This window comes from Drechmeria coniospora, chromosome 03, assembly GCF_001625195.1.
Source record: "Drechmeria coniospora strain ARSEF 6962 chromosome 03, whole genome shotgun sequence".
NCBI lineage: Eukaryota > Fungi > Ascomycota > Sordariomycetes > Hypocreales > Ophiocordycipitaceae > Drechmeria > Drechmeria coniospora.
In genome coordinates this window covers 5,288,856-5,309,881 of record NC_054391.1, presented here as the reverse complement: position 1 = coordinate 5,309,881, position 21,026 = coordinate 5,288,856, and the positions used below count along the sequence as shown (strand labels likewise).

At 55.9% G+C, this 21,026-nt stretch overlaps 7 protein-coding genes across 7 annotated transcripts; 5 read left to right on the top strand and 2 right to left on the bottom strand.

Moving 5' to 3' along the window:
• Positions 1-385: 385 nt before the first annotated feature.
• On the top strand, positions 386-1,493 carry DCS_07152 (cytochrome c heme lyase; the record flags this gene model as incomplete). The annotated part of the gene is made up of 3 exons (XM_040804438.1): positions 386-478; positions 537-1,153; positions 1,211-1,493. 3 exons carry the CDS (start codon positions 386-388, stop codon positions 1,491-1,493), a joined length of 993 nt encoding a protein of 330 aa, XP_040654542.1.
• Positions 1,494-2,107: 614 nt separating this feature from the next.
• DCS_07151 (uncharacterized protein) lies at positions 2,108-3,841 on the top strand (the record flags this gene model as incomplete). Its single annotated transcript, XM_040804437.1, has 1 exon — positions 2,108-3,841. One exon carries the CDS (start codon positions 2,108-2,110, stop codon positions 3,839-3,841), a length of 1,734 nt encoding a protein of 577 aa, XP_040654541.1.
• Positions 3,842-5,361: 1,520 nt separating this feature from the next.
• On the top strand, positions 5,362-6,516 carry DCS_07150 (uncharacterized protein; the record flags this gene model as incomplete). The annotated part of the gene is made up of 1 exon (XM_040804436.1): positions 5,362-6,516. The coding sequence occupies one exon, from the start codon at positions 5,362-5,364 to the stop codon at positions 6,514-6,516; it is 1,155 nt and encodes a 384-aa protein (XP_040654540.1).
• Positions 6,517-7,187: 671 nt separating this feature from the next.
• DCS_07149 (uncharacterized protein) lies at positions 7,188-9,335 on the bottom strand (the record flags this gene model as incomplete). The annotated part of the gene is made up of 1 exon (XM_040804435.1): positions 7,188-9,335. The coding sequence occupies one exon, from the start codon at positions 9,333-9,335 to the stop codon at positions 7,188-7,190; it is 2,148 nt and encodes a 715-aa protein (XP_040654539.1).
• A 536-nt stretch (positions 9,336-9,871) lies between these two features.
• On the bottom strand, positions 9,872-11,326 carry DCS_07148 (Bud-site selection protein, BUD22; the record flags this gene model as incomplete). Its single annotated transcript, XM_040804434.1, has 1 exon — positions 9,872-11,326. One exon carries the CDS (start codon positions 11,324-11,326, stop codon positions 9,872-9,874), a length of 1,455 nt encoding a protein of 484 aa, XP_040654538.1.
• A 4,315-nt stretch (positions 11,327-15,641) lies between these two features.
• On the top strand, positions 15,642-16,700 carry DCS_07147 (nitrilase; the record flags this gene model as incomplete). Its single annotated transcript, XM_040804433.1, has 2 exons — positions 15,642-16,594; positions 16,652-16,700. The coding sequence occupies 2 exons, from the start codon at positions 15,642-15,644 to the stop codon at positions 16,698-16,700; spliced, it is 1,002 nt and encodes a 333-aa protein (XP_040654537.1).
• Positions 16,701-17,518: 818 nt separating this feature from the next.
• Positions 17,519-20,030, top strand: DCS_07146 (nitrilase; the record flags this gene model as incomplete). The annotated part of the gene is made up of 2 exons (XM_040804432.1): positions 17,519-18,331; positions 18,393-20,030. 2 exons carry the CDS (start codon positions 17,519-17,521, stop codon positions 20,028-20,030), a joined length of 2,451 nt encoding a protein of 816 aa, XP_040654536.1.
• Positions 20,031-21,026: the final 996 nt, after the last annotated feature.

Here is a 21,026-nt window from a genome sequence, read left to right as displayed (position 1 = left end):
ACGGAGTATGACGCCTGTATTCGTACTTGTGAATAGCCTTAGTAGTTGGAGGGAGTAGGCTGTCTGACTGCTCGGAAATCGCCGGATTGGGTATGACGGTTTTCGTTCCTAGTGCCAGACGTGCTAATACGGCGTGCTAATGACTAGTACATAGTAGTAATTGCCACCATAATTCAGTACATCTACAGTGCATGAAGTAGCACCAGCACCACGTACATACAAGGCACCCGTACTACTCCGATGCAGCCGCCGATAAGATCATCGTTGTAGCGCCGTGGAAATTTCCTCCCCACCCCACGACAGACTCGGCGTCGAGCCCATTCCGGTCTATCATTTGCGCATCCTACATCGTGTCGTTTATTCCTCTGAGCGCCTCATCAACATCATGGGCTGGTTCTGGGCCGACGCGTCTCCTGCTGCGGCCCGCACGCCCAGCGGCCATCCTCCTGCAGCAACAGGCAAGACGTCACCATCTCGAGTAAGTGGCCAAGCGAGCAAAGTGGCCATCCTAGCTGAACCCATCTCACTCTTTGCAGCCCGGATGTCCGATGAACAAGAAGACGGTCGATACGTTGAACCCTTATTCTCACGAACACAAGCGCACCGCCCCGGGCCCATCAGCTTCGAGCTGTCCCGTGCCGCACGCATCACGAACCGGCGACGAGAAGGCTAAGTCGGTCCTGTCGCAACTCAACCCCCTCAACTACATGTTCCCGGATCTATCGCAGAAGCCGGCGCCGAACCAGGCCATTGCTCTTCCCACGTCGAGGGAGGAGTCGACGATACCCAAGGGATCTGGTGACGGCACATGGGAGTATCCGTCTCCGCAGCAAATGTACAACGCCTTGCTTCGCAAGGGGTACACCGATACGGACGTTACCGCCGTCGAGTCCATGGTGTCTGTGCATAACTTTCTCAACGAGGGCGCATGGGCCGAGATTGTGGGCTGGGAGCAACGATTCGCCAAGGGGCTGTACCGTGGATGGCAGGTTTGCAAACGCGGAGAGGCGCATGCGCCCGAGGAGCTGGAGCGACATTGGGACGGATCAGAGAGCGAGCCGACCCTCATCCGATTCCAGGGCAGACCGAAGGACCTGACGCCCAAGGCAACGATGCTGCAGGTCCTAGGCTGGATTTACCCATCCAAGTTTGAGTGAGCTCGTTCCCCTTGTTCTCCTCCCACTTCTTGACCGACTTCTAACCTGCCCAGCACCGAGCCCCCCTTTGATCGACACGACTGGTACGTCTCTCGCGAAGTAAACGGCGAGAAGAAGGAAATCCGCTATGTCATCGACTATTACTCGGGAGAGCCCGAGCCGACGGGCGAACCTGTCTTCTACCTTGACGTCCGACCAGCGGCAACACCTCTGGGGTCGGCCGAGCGAATCATTCGATGGGGAAGCGACGTGTGGTGGAAGGCAATCGGCGGCGACAAGCGCGAGCAGGATCCGCAGCCATTTTTCCGACACAACTCGGCAAAACCTTGGGGCTGATCGTGGGCCTGGACCGATATCACTCTGTGTGTCCTGTACAAACCTGCACCCCTTATCCCCCAACCCCCTCTAGCGCAACCTGGGCGGATTGTACTTTTAACCATCATGATTGAAACGTCAATTGTACGGACGGGTACTTTGGTGTGCAGCCTCCATTCGACCATCCCCAAATTCTGTACTTGTAGGTGAAGGCACGAAGCGTTGTCAGACTTTTAGGCCACTGAGCACGTACGGGCCTGCATCATTATGAAGAGCAAAGGGGAAGCCCCCTATAAATACAGATAGATGGAGCCATGTGTATAAATTTATAGTAATCGTGTCCCTCTCGACACATCAGGAATCGGACTTTTTTATGAGGAGAGGGGGAAAGGGGGAGAGGGGAAGAGGGTTGCAATTCTCAACATGACCTCCCCGTCTTCCCTTTGGAGAAGTACACTAGTCTAGGGTAGGTTGCTTGGGTACAGCAAAATCCCCCCCCTCCACCCGCCGTAAACGTAAATTTCCTGCGCTAGCAATAGCTGCATTCGAAACCGCTTACTCTTCACACCAATCTCCCACCGACATCAGCGGCATCAGGAACATTTGCCGATCTACAAAGAAACCCAGGAGCGGATATGACGGCTGAAAAAGCGTCCCCCGGCTCTGATCCATCTGTCAAACCTCCAACAGGTGGCGAATGTGACATCGTGCGGCTGCACATCACACCTTTCGACGCCGAGCTCTTCAAAGTCATCATCCCGACTGCGCTGCAGCCTAGTGCACACAACGTGTCCTACCATACGCTCGAGACATTTCCCGAGAAGCGCTTCGGTTTCGTCGAATTGCCGCGGATGGATGCCGACAAGCTGAAGAACAAGTTTCACGGCTCGACGCTCAGGGGCAGCAAGATTCGCATCGAAAAGGCCCGAGCGGAGGAGCGAGTGGAGCCGACAGGCGAACGGACCGAGAAGAAACGCAAAAAGGTCATGGATGACACAGAGGGAACCAAGAAGAGGAAGCGAGATCGGAATGTCGTCGAAGGCGTCACCCTCAAGGATCGAAAGGTGAAACGGGGATGGACCGAGTCGGTCGAGGAGAAGCGTGCGAAGAGGAAGAAGGGCAGCAAGGACAAAGAAAAGAAAGGCGAGAAGAGGAAGCGACCGATTTCCAAGTACACCGACCAAGAAGAGTGCCTGCTCAAGGTCAAGGTGCCGGCCAATGCCATGGCCAACCTGTCGGCGGTGGAAGGACAGCGGAAGAGAAAGAAGGGCAAGTCCTGCGAAATCACGGTGCACGAGTTTGAGAAGACGACCAAGTTCCCGTCTTTTCTGAAGAACACGGTTCCAGAAACGAATAGAAAGTCAGCGACCGACTTCGTCGAGGGCGAGGGTTGGATGGACGAGGACGGCAATTTGGTTGAAAAAGTGAAGCCGAGGCCAAAGGCGGCAGCGTCTACGCGAAAAGAATCCAATAACGCAAGGACTGTCGTTGAAGAGTCCGACGATAGCACCAGCAGCAGCGGGAGTGAGACCTCATCAGAAGAAGAAGATTCCGATGCCGGGGAGTCCAAAGGGGGGCTCGCGAACGGTGGCGGGCCACAGGGCAAGTCACCACTCGAGTCCGGATCAAAGTCCGAATCCGAGCCCGAGTCCGAATCCGAATCAGGATCGGAATCGGACAGCGAAAGTGAGGACAGTGGCGACATTGGCGACGACAACACGCTCGCCGAGCCGGACCAATTGACAACACAGTTGTCCGTCCTCAAGGCTGACAGGTCCAGACCTATGTCTGCTGGTTCATCCAACAGCTTATCCATCAAGATTCCAACGCCGGCCACTCCCTCAGCCTCCGCAAAAACGGTCCATCCATTGGAAGCTCTCTACAAGCGAAGCAAGGCCGACGGTTCTGAAATGGACACTGCAGAGGCACCAGGTCAGAAAGCAGCATTCAGCTTCTTCGACGCAGGGAGCGATGTGGAAGAGGACGAGGATGACGAGGCGGACAAGGCAGCCGTCACCGTTCCTATGACGCCATTTTCCCGTCAGGACTTTGAGCGGCGTACCGTTCGAAGCGCCGCGCCCACTCCAGACACGGCGCACCCGTCGCGAATGAAGAACTTTTGGCCATCCCAAGAAGAGGAAGAAGATGGTGGAAACACCGCCAATGGCGATGGAGACGACGGAGAGGAGGAGGAAGAGGAGGAGGATGACAATGAGGAACAGGCTCCTGGGAGATCATCGCAGGACAAGAGCGACTTTCAATCGTGGTTCTGGAAGAACCGCAGCGATTTGAACAAGTCTTGGATGACGCAGCGAAAGGCGGCGGCGAAAGAGAAGAGGCACCGGAAGAACATGAACATGCGCACCTAGCTCAAGCGCAGAGGGGCAGTAGTCCTCGCTTTCGCGTACTGCATACGACGTTGCAGGAGAGGCTGCGATACTTTGGAATAGACATCAGTTCATCCGCAGGTGGTTGTGCGAACCTTTGTACAGACAGACTTCTCTGATCTACATATGAAATCACGCAACCGGAATGGGCGGTACATCATTCTCCGTGAGGTTATTGTCTGATTCATTTCGAACATTACCTGAGCAGCGGCTACGAACCTAATTGCCTTGGAGTAGAACAGCAGGATAAGATTGGTGTCATGGTCATCAAAGCCACCATCATGACTAATTCCTCCATTCGAGTTCCGGTCTGACGGCGGGCCGCTCCTATGCCACTTGAATCCGTATGTTTTTCTGACGGTCCGCCCTCATCCGCACCCGAGCCCGAGCCATGTCCCAAGACGGCCTCGACTCCGTGTCTCTGCATTGCACCCACATCACCTATGTACTGTCGATCCTTGCGCGCGAGGCATTGCTTTGCAGCTGAGTCAGACGTACTGATGCAGAAAGCCCGCTTGGTGTCTTCTCTTGGCGTCGTTTTACTAGCCGTGGGAGATGATGTTCCTTGATGAGATCTTGATGCAATGAAAGGGTCGGTCCTCCTCGCTCGTCGAAATCGAAGAACTTGAACTAGATATCGCTTGCTGCGAGCTAATCACCTGGTATTCCTGGTGAGGAAAAAATAGCTCTGAAGGGTGATGCTATTGATTCACGCACTTCCTTTCCATTTACAAGGCGGAGTTCGTGTTCTGAAAGGATCCTTGATGACCGGCGACGATCAACGCAAACTATTTCCTGTGCACGTGCGAATTAGTCAATAACGAGTGCCACCAATGAATGTAGGATGAGAAACCTACAAGATTCACTATCTGAACCCCGTCCCCTTTGTTGAACCACTCCCGCTTCCGCATGGCGCGGCTCAGCCCGTGTATTCGAAAGGAGGTCGGGTCTGATGGCGACCCAGCAGCCGTTTGTATTTCTTACTTGGGTGCGTGACTGATGCGTCATAGTAACATCGAATAATATATGCGTCATCTTCAAGGTGTATGAAAGTGCTTGGATAATTCAGAGGCAAAGCATCCGTCGGTGGTGGCCGTTGGAATCCCTATATTTAGAAGCACAAGCCCGGGATAGGCCGCGTTTCCTGACGAGGAGGAATTTTTGGCATCTTGTTACACCTTCCTAAAGGGTAAATGAGACGTCCATTACAGCAGAAGAGGTCGCATGCACGGTAAGCATATCGTACTCGTAGTGACCATCGTCTACAACGTTGTCCCCCGACGGCGGTGGCACGGTCCGGAGATGGCCTCCCAAACTCAAGGCGTGTTTGGTTCAAGTTGGCTCCGGCTCTATATGTTGGTTGGACCAAGGCGGCAAATGGCCTCTGACGAGGTGCGATCAGTTGATAAGGAGACGGTGTCGCCCTTGCCGTCAGCGTCACCTCCTGAGGCGATGCTGAATCCCCTTCCTGTTGGCAGTCTAACACGGTTTCCATCCTCATTATGAAGCGAACGCAAATCCTTGCCTTGATGCTGTTGATGACAACAACATCGAGCGCGGTAACGGACGAAAATAATGGGCAGAGGAAGAAAAGAATGGTGGTGGAGGCCGCTCCCGACTTTGTGCGCCCATACGTGCTGCCAAAGTACAGGGGCCGGGCGACGCTGCTCTCGCGGACCGAAGTCATCCGCCATTCGGTGACGGCGAACTCATCGGCTGGGGCCTTTTCGCTGGTTCAGCACAACGGAAAACAAACCGGCTACGCGTCGGCGCGCTTCCACTCCCACAAGCACGTTGACGAGCATGTATACTGCGCCCGAGGCCGAGTCGAGCTTTGGGCGCAGAAGAACGTGAGCAGGTCGACACAAGAAGCGCGCGTGGCACTGCCGGGCGATTACGGCAGTTTCCCCATCGGCACCGTCCACACGTTTCAGCTCATCGACAACGATGCGCAGCTCTCGCACATCTTCAGCCCAGCCGGTTTCGAACACCTTTTTGACGTCTTCAGCGGAGGCGATTTCGACACCAGCGGCGTCAGCTCACCATATGTACCACACGCGCCAGACGAGCCCAGCTTCGGACCCCTGACGCCCAAGATGAAGGAAACGCTGGCCTCGCTCGATCTTTACGAGCAAGAGGAGTGGGTGCCCCGGAGGGATCTCGTCAACGGCACGGCAGGGAGCGGACGCTTCCGGTGGCACGATGGGGCCAACGAGCTTCTGACGACCGTTGGCGACCCGTACTTTGTCGCCAAGGACCGCGGCCCCAAGTATCTCAACACGGAGGCGGGATACAAGATCATCCAGCCGCTGGCAATGGCCGCAACATCGCCGAATTTGACCGTCGGAACCGTCATCATGTCGCCCAAACTTGGCAACGAGTCGGCGTCGACGGCCACCTTGCCTCATCACTTCGCTCTGCAGATGGAAGACGGACAGCTCGTGCTCGACGTCGAGGGTTACGAGAAGGCATCGCTGCTTCATGGAGACGTGGCCTTTGTCCCGTCCGGCGTCCAGTTTTCGTACCACGCGACGGTGCCGTTCACCAAGTTCTTGTACATCAACGCCGGCAAGCAGGGCTTGGACCACCAGCTTCTGAAGAAGGCGAGGCCATGGGAGCTACCGGCCTATCCAACGTATGCGGGTGTGAAGGTGTAACATGATCGAGGTTTGGTTGTGTTTCATTATTTTGTTGCTGCCTTGTATCCGCCACGTGTGCGTGGGAACCAAGTAGTTGGCAGGTAAGTTGGTAGGAAGGAAGCATGGATGGATGGCAGGCAGGCAGGTTGTTGCATCGATTGGTGCTAGGAAAGCAGTACAGCATAAACAGGTCGGCAAGTTTTGTTCCGGTCGCCGACGCACCGCCTTTGCGTTCTGAATGGGGAATGATTCTGAATAGAGGATACCAATAGCCTCGAAGTTGCCAGTAACTGCCATGCCGATGATGATTCTGTCCGACAAGCATCCCACCACATTCCGTATTCACAACCACATCAGCCAGAGGTCCCTCTTTGACCTCGTGATGCTTCATTCGTAACGCAGAATGGGGATAATGCATGCGTTGAGGGGGCTCGCGAGTGAAGTGGTGGGTATGCGTACTGCGCATCCGTACTGTGCTGGCATGGTAAGACTGCAGGCATACTTCTACATATGCATGCATTACGAATCGGCCGAGTGTTTCGACCGGCCCTCGTCACGATGCAAACGACGTTTCATTCCATTCGTAGGGATCTGTCTCTATAGGTAACCAGCCGCCTGGTCAATCTACCATGAATCCTTGCCAGGATCTCTGCCCCAACCCGCTCGAAGTCAAAAGCGATCGTCTTGCATCATCCGGAGCGCATCTCCACGTGGTTCTCGCACAAATGGGGCCTATGGTCTTCCGAGCAGGTACCGCATATATCGCTCGGACGAATAACTCGGCTCCCCGTCATGGCCTCGTATATCCCTGCAGGGTCAGCTTTGGGCAGCTCTGGTGTTAGTTCCCTGATCAGGCTATCCCTTGAACGAGAACCGCTGTGATCGTTTGCGGGGGTGTTTGCCGGCGCTGCCATTTCGGATTCGCATGTGCCTCCAGAGACATGGCGCCGATCATGCAGATAAGACTTCCTCAGGCTGCGCAGCCTATCGAGAACGGCGGGCATCGAACCCTCATGCAGGTCCAGCGGCGCATCTGCAGGCTTGGAACCGACGAAGAGAGAGCTGCGACGCTGATGAGATGCGGAGCCAATGCGGCTCCCCAATCGCCTATCCGAGCGCGCGTACGCCAGCGAGTCCGTGACGCGACGTCCTGGCGCGTGGATGTTGGCGTAGCTGAACGGATCATGCGTGAACAATGAGTGATCAAAGTCCAGCGTCTTGGCCAGGTCCTCGCCGACGCAGTCCTTGGGAATCGGGCTCGTACCGCCCGAGTGTGCATCCACCCCGAGCTGGTAAAAATCCATCGAAGGTGCGCGATTGAGCTGCTCCATCTCCACCGGTGGCCTTGTCCACTCTCTGGTGCAATGGCGTGAGCGCAGCTCTGGAAACGACGTCATGGTCGACCTCCGATCCGTCGACAGCGAACACCGCGTCGCAACGGCTTCGCCATCGGCAACCACGTCCTCGGCGTAGCTGTTTTGCGAGCTGCTGCCAGAGTCGCTGATGTCAAAGGCCATGTAATCGCGCGATTTCATACCATATTTGACGCCAGAAGAACCACTTGACGGTGATTTTCGCCCATCTCGTTCGTCCTCAGTCCACAGAACCTCAGCAATGGTCCAGCCAGGCACGACCGTTGTTTGTACCGACAAGTCCATTTTCTGCCTCTTCACAATGCCCTGCGCTTCCAAAGGGGCAATGGAAAATGTCGGCTTGGGCGTGCAGATTGTGGTCGCTGGCTCGGCAGCCACAACCGGATGTGGGTTGATGTGGCCGTCGACCGTCGGCCGCAGCACAGGAGGCGAGTTGAAGACGGAGTGGGCCATGTCGGTGGTGCTGTGCATAGCCGCCACCTCTACGCGGTCCGTCTTTTCCAGTTCGGCAATGGCCAAGTCGAAAGCCGCCGTGAGGTCGCCATCGCAGATCCCGCACAGTTTATTGCCAGGTTGCCGGAGGAGCACATGGCTGTCGTCGGATCCGTCGGCCCTGGCCGCCAAAAGCCGAAGGTGATGCTGAGCTGTGCGCATGAGAATGCCAGCAGTGTGGTGCAGTCCCGTGCCGGCCGTGCTACCACACGGACGCTCAGCACGCGTTTCCGCTTTCGACACGCCTTGCGCCGTTGCACTGAAGCTACTGGGAGCCGATCTGCGCGTAGTTGGTTCGAAAATTTGACACCCTTTGGTTTTGGTGCCCTCGGCGGCGAAGTCGCACCGAATTGTCTGCCCCATCATGTCATTGCTGGCCACCTCCATCTGGTAAACTGGCTTGCCTGAGGTTCCAAACTCAGGCAGCAGCTTGACGAAAACATGCTCCGCCTGATACGAGTTTCCGACCTCGCCATCCTTGGACTTGAATAAAAAAAAAGCCATGGGATCGTGGCGAGGACTAAAGATGTACACGGACTGCGTCTCCGATTGTTGCCTCTGCCGAGGAGTGTCTGGTTGTGCGTGGGGGAGAGTGGACAAGTCGGCAGAAGCAGAGGTCGTAAGCGGCGATGCTTGTTTGGCCTCGGAGCTGGTGGTTCTCCAAACTTCGTCAATGGTACGAAAGATTTGAACAAGGCTGGTGTTCGAGTCATCAGATGCCGTCGCTAGGCGAAGCTGCGTGTCACGGCCAATGTCGTGGGTGAGAGGTATGTACTGGCAGGTCCCGGCATTGGAGGATGCCTCAGTACAGTAGTGAGGCTGGTCCTTGTCGGCAAGAGAGCAGCAATCCGGACTCATCGACTGGCCAAGATGCCATTCCGAGGCAGACCCACCACTGTGATGGTTATGTGAGGGCTCCGCCACTTCGTCTGGATGTACTGCAGAAGCACTGGCGAGAGTAGGACAAGTCATTTATTCGGTCTGTGCAACGAACGTTCTGGCAGCTGACGAGCGACCTGAGCCGATGTCGTGACTGGTGTGGTTGCCTGTGATAACGGTCGGGTGGGTGACGGGAGACAGACGCACTGTCGAGTCCTCGAATGGCAACGAACTTGACGATTGGGGGGACGAACGTGCTCCTAGGTTATGATAGCTTATAATATACAACGGTGCTCCAAGGACTCAAGAGGAGAAATTGGACGAAGGAAAAGAAGGATGCAGAGTGATGAAAGCTGGGCATCGTTCAACAGAGGTCACCAGCCTGGGACAACGCAGGGCAGGGAGCGACTGCCTGTTTGGGTTGGGTGACATATAGTCGGCAGGCGTGTCTGCCAAAGGGCCACCAGGCCGCTCCTTCGGCATTCAATGGAGCTGATCGATCTGTCTCACCACAGCTCTGCTCGGTACCTTATGTAACGGGAATCTGATGTGAATGTACTAGTATGTAATGGAGGTTATGCATCGACATTCAGGTGGCTTTGTCGTTGTCTCCTGAACTATGGTTCGCGCTAGTCAAAAACCACTTTCTGGCCGGCAAAGACGACGGCTTTCGCAGATGCGAGCGCCTTTTTCTTCGCCTCCCAGCTGGGATGGAGAGGGCCCTCGTCATCCCTCTTCGTCGGCCTCGACGGCTTGGTTACCTCGTCCTGGCGCTCGGGGCGACCGACTCTTCCAGCCCTTGCCAGGGGGTTCCGAACACCCTTCTTCCACGGTGTGTTGCTTTCATGGTCATCCGCACCCATGGCTCCCCGCCGCATATCCCAACCGGCATCCCTGCCGCCCTTTTGGCTCTGATTCTGCAAATGTTTGGCACTGGCGCCAAACTTTTTCTCCCAGATGGCCTGCCTGGCTCGTTGTCCGCGGCGCTTTTTCGGCTTCGTATCCTCCAGATCGGATGCGGATTCGGAGCCGGAGATGTAACCGCCCATGAGGGATGGCAGGAAGGTTGAGCCAGTGGCTGGGCGGGTCTTCGAGGCGGCAGATGATTTGGAGTCATCCTTTCTCCTCTTCGGGGGCGGTGAAAGTGATGGCGAAACGGAACGCGACTCTCTATCCGATTCACCGTCAGACTCCGTGCCAAGCTCTCCGTCCGACTCCATCTCGGAATCGACGTCCGAGGCGGAGCCGGAGAGCGAAATATCGTCCAAGTCAACCGTTTCCTTGCCCTTGAACCGGGCCAAAGTTGCCGCGTCGAATTCTTCCTCATCCTCGGAACTTCCCAGTAGACCATCGAACTGGGAAAAGTCGGGTTCCTGCGCAGATTTTCCCTTGCTAGGCAAATCATCGACGTCAGACTCGTCATCTAGGGCGGACTCGAAGCCTTCAAAGTCGGTGACGTCCTCGGCCGCGATCTCCTCCACGCTTTCCGGTATGGCCTGCTCGACGGTTTGGCTTTGTATCCGATCCGAGGGCTGCCCCTCCTTCTCCGTCCGCTTGTCCTTGCGGAGACGTTTGCTCCTTTCAGGCACGGGGAGGTGGAGGGCGCCGCAAACGTCGGCGATGGCGCGGTCCACGGCTTGCTTGATGGAATCTCGGTTATAGAGTCCACTGGTGACATTATGGAGCGATGCTCGTTCCTCTTCGGGGAGCTGCGGTTTGGACACGCCGGCTCGGAGCTGGTCGGGGAGATTGTCGCTGGCGGCGATGGTCTTGATTTTGAGAAGCGAAGAGAACAGATGGGCACGCGCGGTCTGGTGAAGGTCGAGGGACTGCAGCCTGTTGTCAGCCGTGGGAGGTATTTCGTGGAGCGATGGAAAAGTGCGGATGAAGGATACCTTAAGCACAGTGATTTCTCGCTCCAACCGTTCCTTCTTGTCACCAGAAGCGCCATCCTCACGAAGCCTCTTACTCAGACGCTGCCTCTCGAACCCCTTGGCGGCTTTGAGGGCTCGGAAAATCTCATCTTGGTGCTTTTCGAGCACAGAGTGCAAGGTGGGTTCGGCAGCACGCTTTCGTTTGGGCATGTTGCACAGTGTTGGCGTAATGGTGTACTGGAAGCTCGTGATGGCTTCGGAGCGAGTTCAATACTTTACCTTTCATTCGGTGGTTAGTCAGGCCAGTATGAATATGGGAATTTTACCGTGCTTTCGCGTGAATCCTCACATAAAAAGAACAGTGCGAATAAGACTGGGGTGCTGACCCGCTGACATGACGACAGTGGGGTGCCACTTTACAGGCACCGTTGGCGGTACAACTAGGCAACTAATAGTAATACTGCCAAGGTAGAACTTGTGTGCACTCTGTGCTAGGTAGTGCGCATGTTAGTGAACACTCACCTGCACGGTAGGATGTCGGGTAGTGCAGATTGCTACCGATGTCCAAGCTTTAACATGACCTTGCCGACACAACCTTGGCGTTGAAGCATAATGTAGACGATCCTGGTAGACATTGCCGTCAAGTCGGTGGCGGCATGGCAATACGCCGACCATCAATCCATCACTGACACATATGCACACATCCGTAGCATTCCGGGCTTGCTGAAATGTGCACAAACTCGGAGAGGACATACAGGTGCAGAAAGCTGGCCGCAGTTGTCCTCGGCCACAGCAAGAACCGCACAGGGCGTTGCGGCCATGGCCATGACGGATAACTCAGCGAGTGGTTCTCGATTGTGGTTGTGCGACGGTGAACTAACTATTGGGAGGGTGCATTCGCCTCTACTCCACGTACGTCTGGAAAACGGGACTCCTTGGGCATCTCCCTCGCTGTGTCCAGTACCAGTGTATTTTTTTTTATCTCGGCTGTTGAGATTAACCATTCAGTTCCCCGTACTCTTGAGCGAAATGTCCGCTCCGTCATGGATAGGTGGTGCCTGCTACTGTACGCCTAGTTGCCGTACATGTATGGGTACCCATTGGCCTTGACTGCTGCGGGGGACGGTGAATTGCGCTTTGCAAGACGGCGGAGGGCAGGTTCCTATGCATCGGGAGGATAGAATAATGAGGGTGATGATCAGGACGACGGTGGACGGACGGGTGAGGTTCGAAGGTAACGACGAGTTAGAGCACATGCGCATGCAAGTAAGTACTCCGCATACGTAGAGTACCCGTGTATTTATTCATAATTTCTTTTCATGAAATGCAACGCCGGTAGATTGTGCGGGGAAACCTGATTCAACAACGCCACGTGGGTCTCCAGAATGGAGGGAGCACCGGATCCGGACCCGGAGGCGAGTGGGTGCCAGTGCCGCCGAGGGGTCTGTTCCATTTCAGACTGGAGCAGGAGCAGTATCTGGATGGGTTTTCGCCCAACCAGTCTGTCCTGGCAAATACTGTTGCGAATTCACAATAGATGAATGGCGGCGATCGATTGTTTCTCTTCGACCGGTTCATCCCCACGTATCCCAATGCGGTGTATTTCACACCGAGAAGATGGGAGGTTTCTCGACATGTTCCGTTTGAGGCAAGTACTTGTAGATTCCAAAGTCACCATGGAACTACAGCGGTTGTCGCCCGGGACAGAGGCAGGGTAATTCGCCGGTGCGCTGTGGGCTCGTTTGCGATATCGGGGTCTCATCTGGTGTGTGGTTCGCTATCCGGTTCGGCAGCACTAAGTGAACAATAGCCGAGGCAGCTGGGACGAGTAGTCATTGTGCTTTCCGAGTACAACTACTGTATAAGTATGAAGGCATCGGGAGAATGGATCCCTTGGTGCGACGACTGATCAGTGGACCAGTGGACCAGTGGGTGGACCAGTGGATCGATCCGTTGATCAGCGTCCGTTCGACCCCGCAATGGCAGTCAGCGAACACAACCACTAGATGTGCACCTAAGTACTTACTGTAAGTACTAGGCACTGCAGTTGCGTGTTGTGCATGTACTTAAGTACTTACCTGCCTACCAGTACATGTACTCCGTACGGAGTACAGTACCCGCAGGCTGCAGGTCATACCGGAACATGCACTAAGTACTCAGATACTTACGTACTCCGTACTTACAGTACAATACCATGTGTACAACTAAGTGCATGTACATGATACTGTGGTGGGATGGAGTACAAGTACCCCGTACTCCGTACGCAACGACCTGTTGCGTCATTGCACCTGTGACATGCGCCGTTCTAGTAGTAGTACCTATTAGTAGCAGGAGTAAGGGCGCATGCATGCTGGCACGCAACATCCCGGACGAAGCTGATGAAACGCACAGCAGCGACCTCAGAGCTGGCGAGGAGAAAACAAAATGGCTCATCAAGGACGTCCGCATCCACGTCGAGACGGTGTTAAAGAGTAGCCCCCCACCACCTGGGAGAAGCGCGGTTCCGACGGGGTGTTGGTGATCCTCCCAGCAGTTGGGGTGACTTTCCGCTTCCGAGCTACTGTTGGTACTCCCTCGTACGGTACCAGGTGGCTTGAGCGGCTGCTGGGTGCCAGGAACAGTCGCAAGCTGGCCGTGGGTGGGGATGCGCCACTGTGCAAGCCAGATCGACCGTCTCTCGAGTCGGTCGTGCGACGGCTGCTTACGTCGACTTGCAGCGAATCCTCCTCTTGCGCGTCTGCATATCGCAAAGGCCATGCCAGATGCCGACGCGGGATATGCGGCAGCAGGGTGATGGATGCTATGTGCTCCGCCGTAGCTGTCCGTGCAACAGCCCCATGGCCCGCCTCGACCGACAAGACGGATGATATCGGTTACCATCGTGTGCCGGCTGTGCCATTGGCTGCACCTGGTTCGTGGCACCCGAACTTGCGTGCGCCCACCATCCACCACCGACGAACTAGGCCACCAAGGAACCCACCACCAGCCAGGCGACGAGCTAGCGAGCGAAACCCGCTGTCTTGTCCTGTTCACGTGAAGGACAGAAGCAGAAGGGCAGGCGGCGACGGTGAAGGGTTGGGACGGACGCAGCGCGGCAAGCAGCAACCCCGCACGGCCGAGGCGAGAACTGCTTGGCCGTGGTCACGGTCGTCCGTATGGAACTTGGATCGTGTCAGACCGGGACAGCCCGTTCCATCAAGCTGCAGGCTCATGTGGATGGATGTGCAATCTGAATGGTCGAGGTCGAGGTGGTGTCGCTCTCTAGCGAAGTGGACGCTGCCTGATCGCTGGCTTCTCCTCCACCATCCACCACGTCGGCCGCGCCAGCCAGTGCCAATAAGTACATGGACCGCCCGGCCGTTGCTTCCTGCTCCTCTCCCAACACTTCTCGCCATCAGGTACGGAGTACTCGCTGCCGAGCATCTCGCCACTAGCAGCACAATCAATCAAACCTTCTTTCCCTTCAACCGAGCGGCAACGGCTGCCTCGTCCCTCGCAAGTCATTTAAGCTTTCCGACTACCACTTACACATCGCCGGGCACGTCATTAGTCCTTCACGCCACCGTTGCCCAAATTCTCGTTGCGTGACGTTTGCCTCCCCGTCTCTCTCACACCTCCGAAATTTCCAATCTCTTCCATCTCCATTGACTCACATCAAGTCTCTTCGACAGACTTGCCAGTTTCTGGTGACGGTTCAGGTACTGCAGTCGCTCTGCAACAGCGGCCACGACGAGTCGCGACCCCGCAAGCATCCTCGACTCGACCATCTCCCCCCTCCTCGCTCAATAACCGTCCCGAACATCGCTCGTTGGCATACTCAGCCATAGCTGCCCGGCCTTCTCCCGTCTCGACCCAGCTGCTTCGTTCTGTCGACGTACTTTGAAAGTCCTGTCGGCTTCGAGACCTCGTACGTTGCTTTCCTCTCATTCCATTCGCTTGCCTCCACCCCCCCCCCCCCCCCAACATACCACGCTGTACCGTTCTCATCCGCCCATCCCCTCAATACCTGCGCCCCGGCGAGCGGAGGTTTCAATCCGTATGGGACCGCCGAGGAATCCCCAAGTCGTTCTGGCTAATTGCCAATCGCAAGTTTCGCCATTGGCATAGCCTTTGTATCACTTCTTGTCACCGTCTCGCCCCCTCTCCCACGTACACCCCCCCACTACCCCCTGACTGCCTGTCGGAGGCACTGTTCTAGATCCGTTCGGCCAGAAACATCCGGCCGAAATGCTTGCTCTTCGTTCGAGTTTGAAGCGGCTTATCAGTGCTCCGTGTGATCCTTATTCCTCCCCAATCCTGCCTGCCACAGAGTGCCCACGCTGCGCCCGTTCGACCGTGCCCGACCCTGTTTTGACTGGGGATTGCTTGTCTAACATCAGAAAGCAACAGGTTGCCCATACGCTCCAGAAGCTCGACGGCATATTTTCTCACCCTCAACCCCCGTACTTTCCCGTCCTCAAAGACGAGCGCTCCGATCCAGAATTCGGCAAGCGAGCCGGTAGATACCCCAGTCATCACCGCCGCCATGAGTTCAACCAGCTTGAAGCAAGCGGCCGAGTCGGCTCGAAACCGAACTACAGATGTCATGAATGCTGCCAAGACGGACGGTGTTGCCGTCGCCAGGGACATCCTTCACACCCCTTTCGTCAAGGCGGCACTGCCCTTCATCAACGGTGGCCTCAGCGGCATGGTCGCCACCAGTGTCATCCAACCCGTGGACATGGTCAAAGTCCGCATCCAGCTCGCCGGTGAGGGGACCTCGTCGGGCCCCAAAGCGGCGCCGCTCTCCGTCACTCGACAAATCCTCGCCAGCGGCAAGGTTCTCGACCTGTACACCGGGCTCTCGGCCGGTCTCCTGCGGCAGGCAGTCTATACCACGGCCCGCCTCGGCCTCTTCGACACCATCATGGGCAACCTGACTGCTCGGGCAAAGAACCAGAACCGAAGCATCGGCTTCGCAGAGCGCGCGACGGCTGGCCTGACGGCTGGTGGAATTGCTGCCATGATTGGCAACCCCGCCGATCTAGCCCTCATTCGGATGCAAAGCGATGGCCTGAAACCGCTGGCCGAACGAAAAAACTACAAGTCTGCCATCGACGCACTCGTGTCCATTGCCAAGAGCGAGGGTGTCGGCGCACTTTGGGCTGGTGCCGCCCCGACCGTCGTCCGCGCCATGGCCCTCAACTTTGGACAGCTTGCCTTCTTTAGCGAAGCCAAGGTGCAGCTGAAGAAGAAGACGGAACTTTCGACCCGGTCACAGACCCTCGCCGCCAGTGCCATCGCCGGCTTCTTCGCCAGCTTTTTCAGCCTGCCTTTCGATTTTGTAAAGACGCGGCTGCAGAAGCAGTCCAAGGGGCCCGACGGCAAGCTGCCCTACAAGGGTATGGCGGATTGCTTCACCAAGGTGGCCAAGCAGGAGGGCCTGATGCGATTTTACCGCGGCTTCGGCACGTATTATGTCCGGATCGCTCCGCATGCGTACGTACTTTCCCAACCACCACCGCTTTGTCCCAAATTTTGCCTAACCAACACCAGGATGGTGACCTTGATTGTTGCTGATTATCTCGGCTGGTTGACCAAATGACGACCAGACGTATCCTTGTTGGCATTTCTGGTTGCTGTTGGCCGGCTCATGGTGGGAGTGATGAGAGTGATGTTTGATTTCGGGCCGTCGAACTGTGACACACCTTGTCGCCGTCGTATGGTCCATTCCTTTGTCTGCGTGCGTACCTGGAGAGACTGCTGTGGCCAGGCCATACCATGTTTGCTAGAAACAGCATATCCGCCGTCATGGTTGTGATGGGTGGTAGGGAAGTGGTGAGATGGAAACTACACCTAGATGCGAGCAGAGGCGATGTGGGGAGGACCAACGTGTCACGCCGAGAAACGGCCTGCACTGGACCCCGCATGATGAAGTCAAATACAAGTATCTCCGGAGGTGTACATTGTTTGCACCTCCGAGATTAACTCTCACGTATTTGTCCAACACACCCCTGAAGCATCCGAAGGGAGGTTCCAGATGCATGAATACGAATGCCCTTGACTTGGTACCCATCACCGTCGTAATTGTCTTGGAGTCACCGTACCTCTCCAATGTTAAAATTAAACATCTTCAAGCTGGCATACGTATTTTTGTAGAATATGCTTTTACATCATCTCTCGACACACACGTTTACATCATCTCTTGACACACACGCACATTGGCTTTCTAACACAGCACATGTGGAACTTGCACGACGTGACTTGTACGGTTGTACGGAGTAATAATACCCAAAACTGTTGTTGGTGCTGGTGACGAAATAATACATGATCGGTGTACACGGCAACACGTGACCTCGCGCCAGACACCTGAACCGATGACGACAACTAGCTTCCCCGAGCTGGGCGGGCAGACATCCAACCATGGTTGGCACAAGGAGCACCACGTCCGCGAGAAGAGCCAGAGGGTCGGCGGCCAGGGGAAGCGATGAAGAACCTGACGTTTATCAGCAGATGCTGACCGAGGCCGGAGTCGCGACAGGAAGCGAAAGCCCCGCGGAACGGCCCTTGAAACGGAGGCGACCAACGACGCGGGTAGGAGGACAGCCGGCTTCCACCCTCTCGGTCGGTCAGGATAGACCCTTTACATCCGGAGACGCCGATGTCAAAGGTCATGGCAGCGACGACGACAGCGGCGACATAGAGTTCGAAGATGTCGAGATGCCAGAGCCGACGGTTCAGACGATGGAGCTAAACTCGGACGATGATGGCGACGACGACAACGAAGAGCTGGAATTCGAAGACATAGACTTTACTTCCGCACCGAAAGAGAAGCACGCAGACAAACCTGCAGAGCTGGAGCTCAATCTTTCTGCTCAGCAAGCGGCCACAACACCGATGAAGAGGGCTGCAGAGCGACGCAAGCCAATCAGCAAAGAAGAGAGAGAAATGCGGATTGAGATCCATAAGATGCATCTTCTATGCCTCCTGTCGCATGTTTCGAGGCGGAATCACTGGTGTAACGATGCCGAGGTTCAGAGATCCCTGCGGCCGCACCTGACGGAAAAGTCAATCGACTATCTGAACCCATCATCTCGTCTGACGCAATTTGGGCAAGCCGAGAGTCTCAAAACTGGCTTGAAGCAATCGGGGGAGCTGTGGAAAGCGAGGTTTAAAATCAGGGAGAGAGGTCTACGGAGAGCGCTCTGGGCGGAAGATGCCGAGCAATTGAAGGATGTAAGTACGGACCCGCGTGGCTCCTAGCCATCGTGAGTGATGACGACTGAAAGACTCCAAGTACGAACCGCCAGCCGATATGGACTCGTGCCTGGACCGAAAAGACTTCCGAGAAGCGGCGAGGAAGCTGCAAGGTAGTCGTGATGCGGGAGCACAGCTGTACTGTGCACTGCTGAGAAGCGTAGGGGTTCGTGCCAGGCTCGTCTGCTCGCTGCAACCACTCTCCTTCCTCTCTGCCTCTCCCACGCTCCCAAAAGCTCAGAAAAAAGCCAAGGCTTCCAAGTCGCAAACCGAGCGGCACCGCGACGCTGTCGCAAAGTACCAAGCGTTGACCGACAAGGTCAGCAGTGCGTCGTCCTCCAGCGGCTCGACCGTTCGACGAAGATTGGGCCATCCCAATGCCACGGCGTACAATTTTCAACCCCCACCGCCATCTCCAAGAGCGCAACATACGTTCGAAAATCCGGTGAAAATCCATGAGTCTCCATATCCAGTGTACTGGGTTGAGGTCCTGGATATTGGCCACCAAAAGTGGCAGCCGGCGGACCCGGTTGTTTTGCATTCATTCTGGAAGCCTTCATTATTCGAGCCACCGATTTCCGACAGAGAGAACTGCCTTTCCTACGTTGTCGCCTTCGACGAGGATGGGGTTGCCACAGACGTGACGAGGCGGTATGCCAAAGCTTACACCGCCAAGACGCGCAGGTTGCGTGTGGATCACGTTTTGAATGATGAAGGGCGGTGGTGGGGGAAAGCGACGAAGCTGTTCCGGCCGAGGAGGAATACGGACCTGGACCAGATCGAGAATAACGAACTTGCCGGTGCCGAAGCCCGTGAGCCGATGCCACGGAACGTGCAGGACTTTAAGGACCACCCTGTGTTTGCGCTCGAGCGACACCTGCGAAGGCACGAGGTTTTGGTACCCGGGGCGACACCGTCCGGAACGGTGGCCGCCGGCGGTCGCGGACCGTTGGAGAAGATCTATCGGCGACGAGATGTCCGGATCGCGAGGAGCGGCGACAAGTGGTACCGACTCGGCCGCGAAGTGAAGCCCAATGAAATACCGGCCAAGTGGCTGCCGAAGAAGGCTCGTCCGAATGACTCGCGGTACGAGGGCGAGGACGCGCGGGCGGATGAGGATGCTGCCGGGACGCCGATATATACGGTCGATCAAACCGAGCTGTACGAGCCACCTCCTGTGCGGAACGGGCGGGTGCCGAAGAACAAGTTTGGCAATGTCGAGGTCTTCGTCCCGAGCATGGTCCCTCGGGGGGCCATACATGTGGTGCACGAACACGCCGTGCGGGCTGCTTGTTTACTCGGCGCCGATTTCGCCCCCGCCCTGACGGGGTTTCAATTTCAGGGTCGGCAGGGGACGGCCGTGCTGCAGGGCATCGTCGTGGCGGCCGAGTTCGGGGAAGCGATCCAAGCGGTGGTGGAAGGGCTAGGAGATGTGCAGCAAGAGATGGAAGAGCAACGGAGGAGTGCGATCGCGCTACGGATGTGGCGGAGGTTGCTCACGGGCCTGAGGATCAGGGAGAGGATATGGAGCAACGTTGATGAGGAGGAGAGGAAGGAGGCTGATCGAAAGGCGGCAATGGATGCGGAACTGGACAATGCCGAGAGCGACGTGACGGAGGAGTTTGGCGTCGAGGTCGATGGGGATGATGATCTTGGAGGTGGCTTCTTGGTCGAGTAGGCGAGCAGGATGGATGAGCATTGGCGTCCCGCTGCTTATCGTCGCCATTTGCGAGAAAATTGTATGACACAGTTACAGTTGGGATTTAGTGCAAGCTCGACTCGTCTGGATACGAAAAATGGACGATCAACGCGTCAACCTCCACACTTTCGCAGGGAGGATCGAAGTTGTATATTTCGGAAGTTTGTCATCTTCTTGCAGAAACAGCCATGCGGAACTAAGTTCGAAGAGATACGACCACTACTACCTGTACATACTTGCTGCGCCATTTTCATGCCTTTTTGGAAATCACTTTCATGCACAGAGGCTGAACTGAAGTGCTGCACGTTCCGGACGGAGTTCGCCATGAACTCTCGCGCTGAAGGGTATTGCTTGATTGGCTTGCGGAGCTGCGAGGGCAAACGCAACGTAATGACAACGTGCCAGGCAAGTACATGTGAGTCGTACTCCTGCACCTCGTACTTTGGTACACGAGGTGAGCTCCAAGTGACACAGGGGAGGTCGGGGTGGCCCTTCCGTGAAGCCGTATTTGGTGGCAGAAGGAAAACGGTGCCGTACGGATCACCTCCATGCGGAGGCGAAGGTTGAACGTTCGGTAGATCTCTATTGCGATGCTCTCCCAGGAGCCCAGCATGACTTTTTTCTCCTATTTTATTTTATAATTCCTGCCACGGGTTTTCTGTCGTACTATTTGTATCGTGCCTGTGCTGACTTGTCGTTGTATTGGAGTATCAGCTCCACTTGCGCCTTATGCACATGCTATTATTACGCCGGCAAGGTATACGAGACACTTTCCTAGTGGCGTGCAAGGTGGCGCATCGACTGTCTGAGTTTAAACCAGACCATTTGCTTGTACTTGACACCCTTGACTTGCTGCTGTACGGTATTAGGGATGGCAAAGTTGTGTAGTAGTTCGGTGAAGTTGCAGGTTGAATGCGGGAGCGAGCTATTATTCGGTAGCTAGTTTTTATAGTACTTCATTGCGGTAGCGAATGA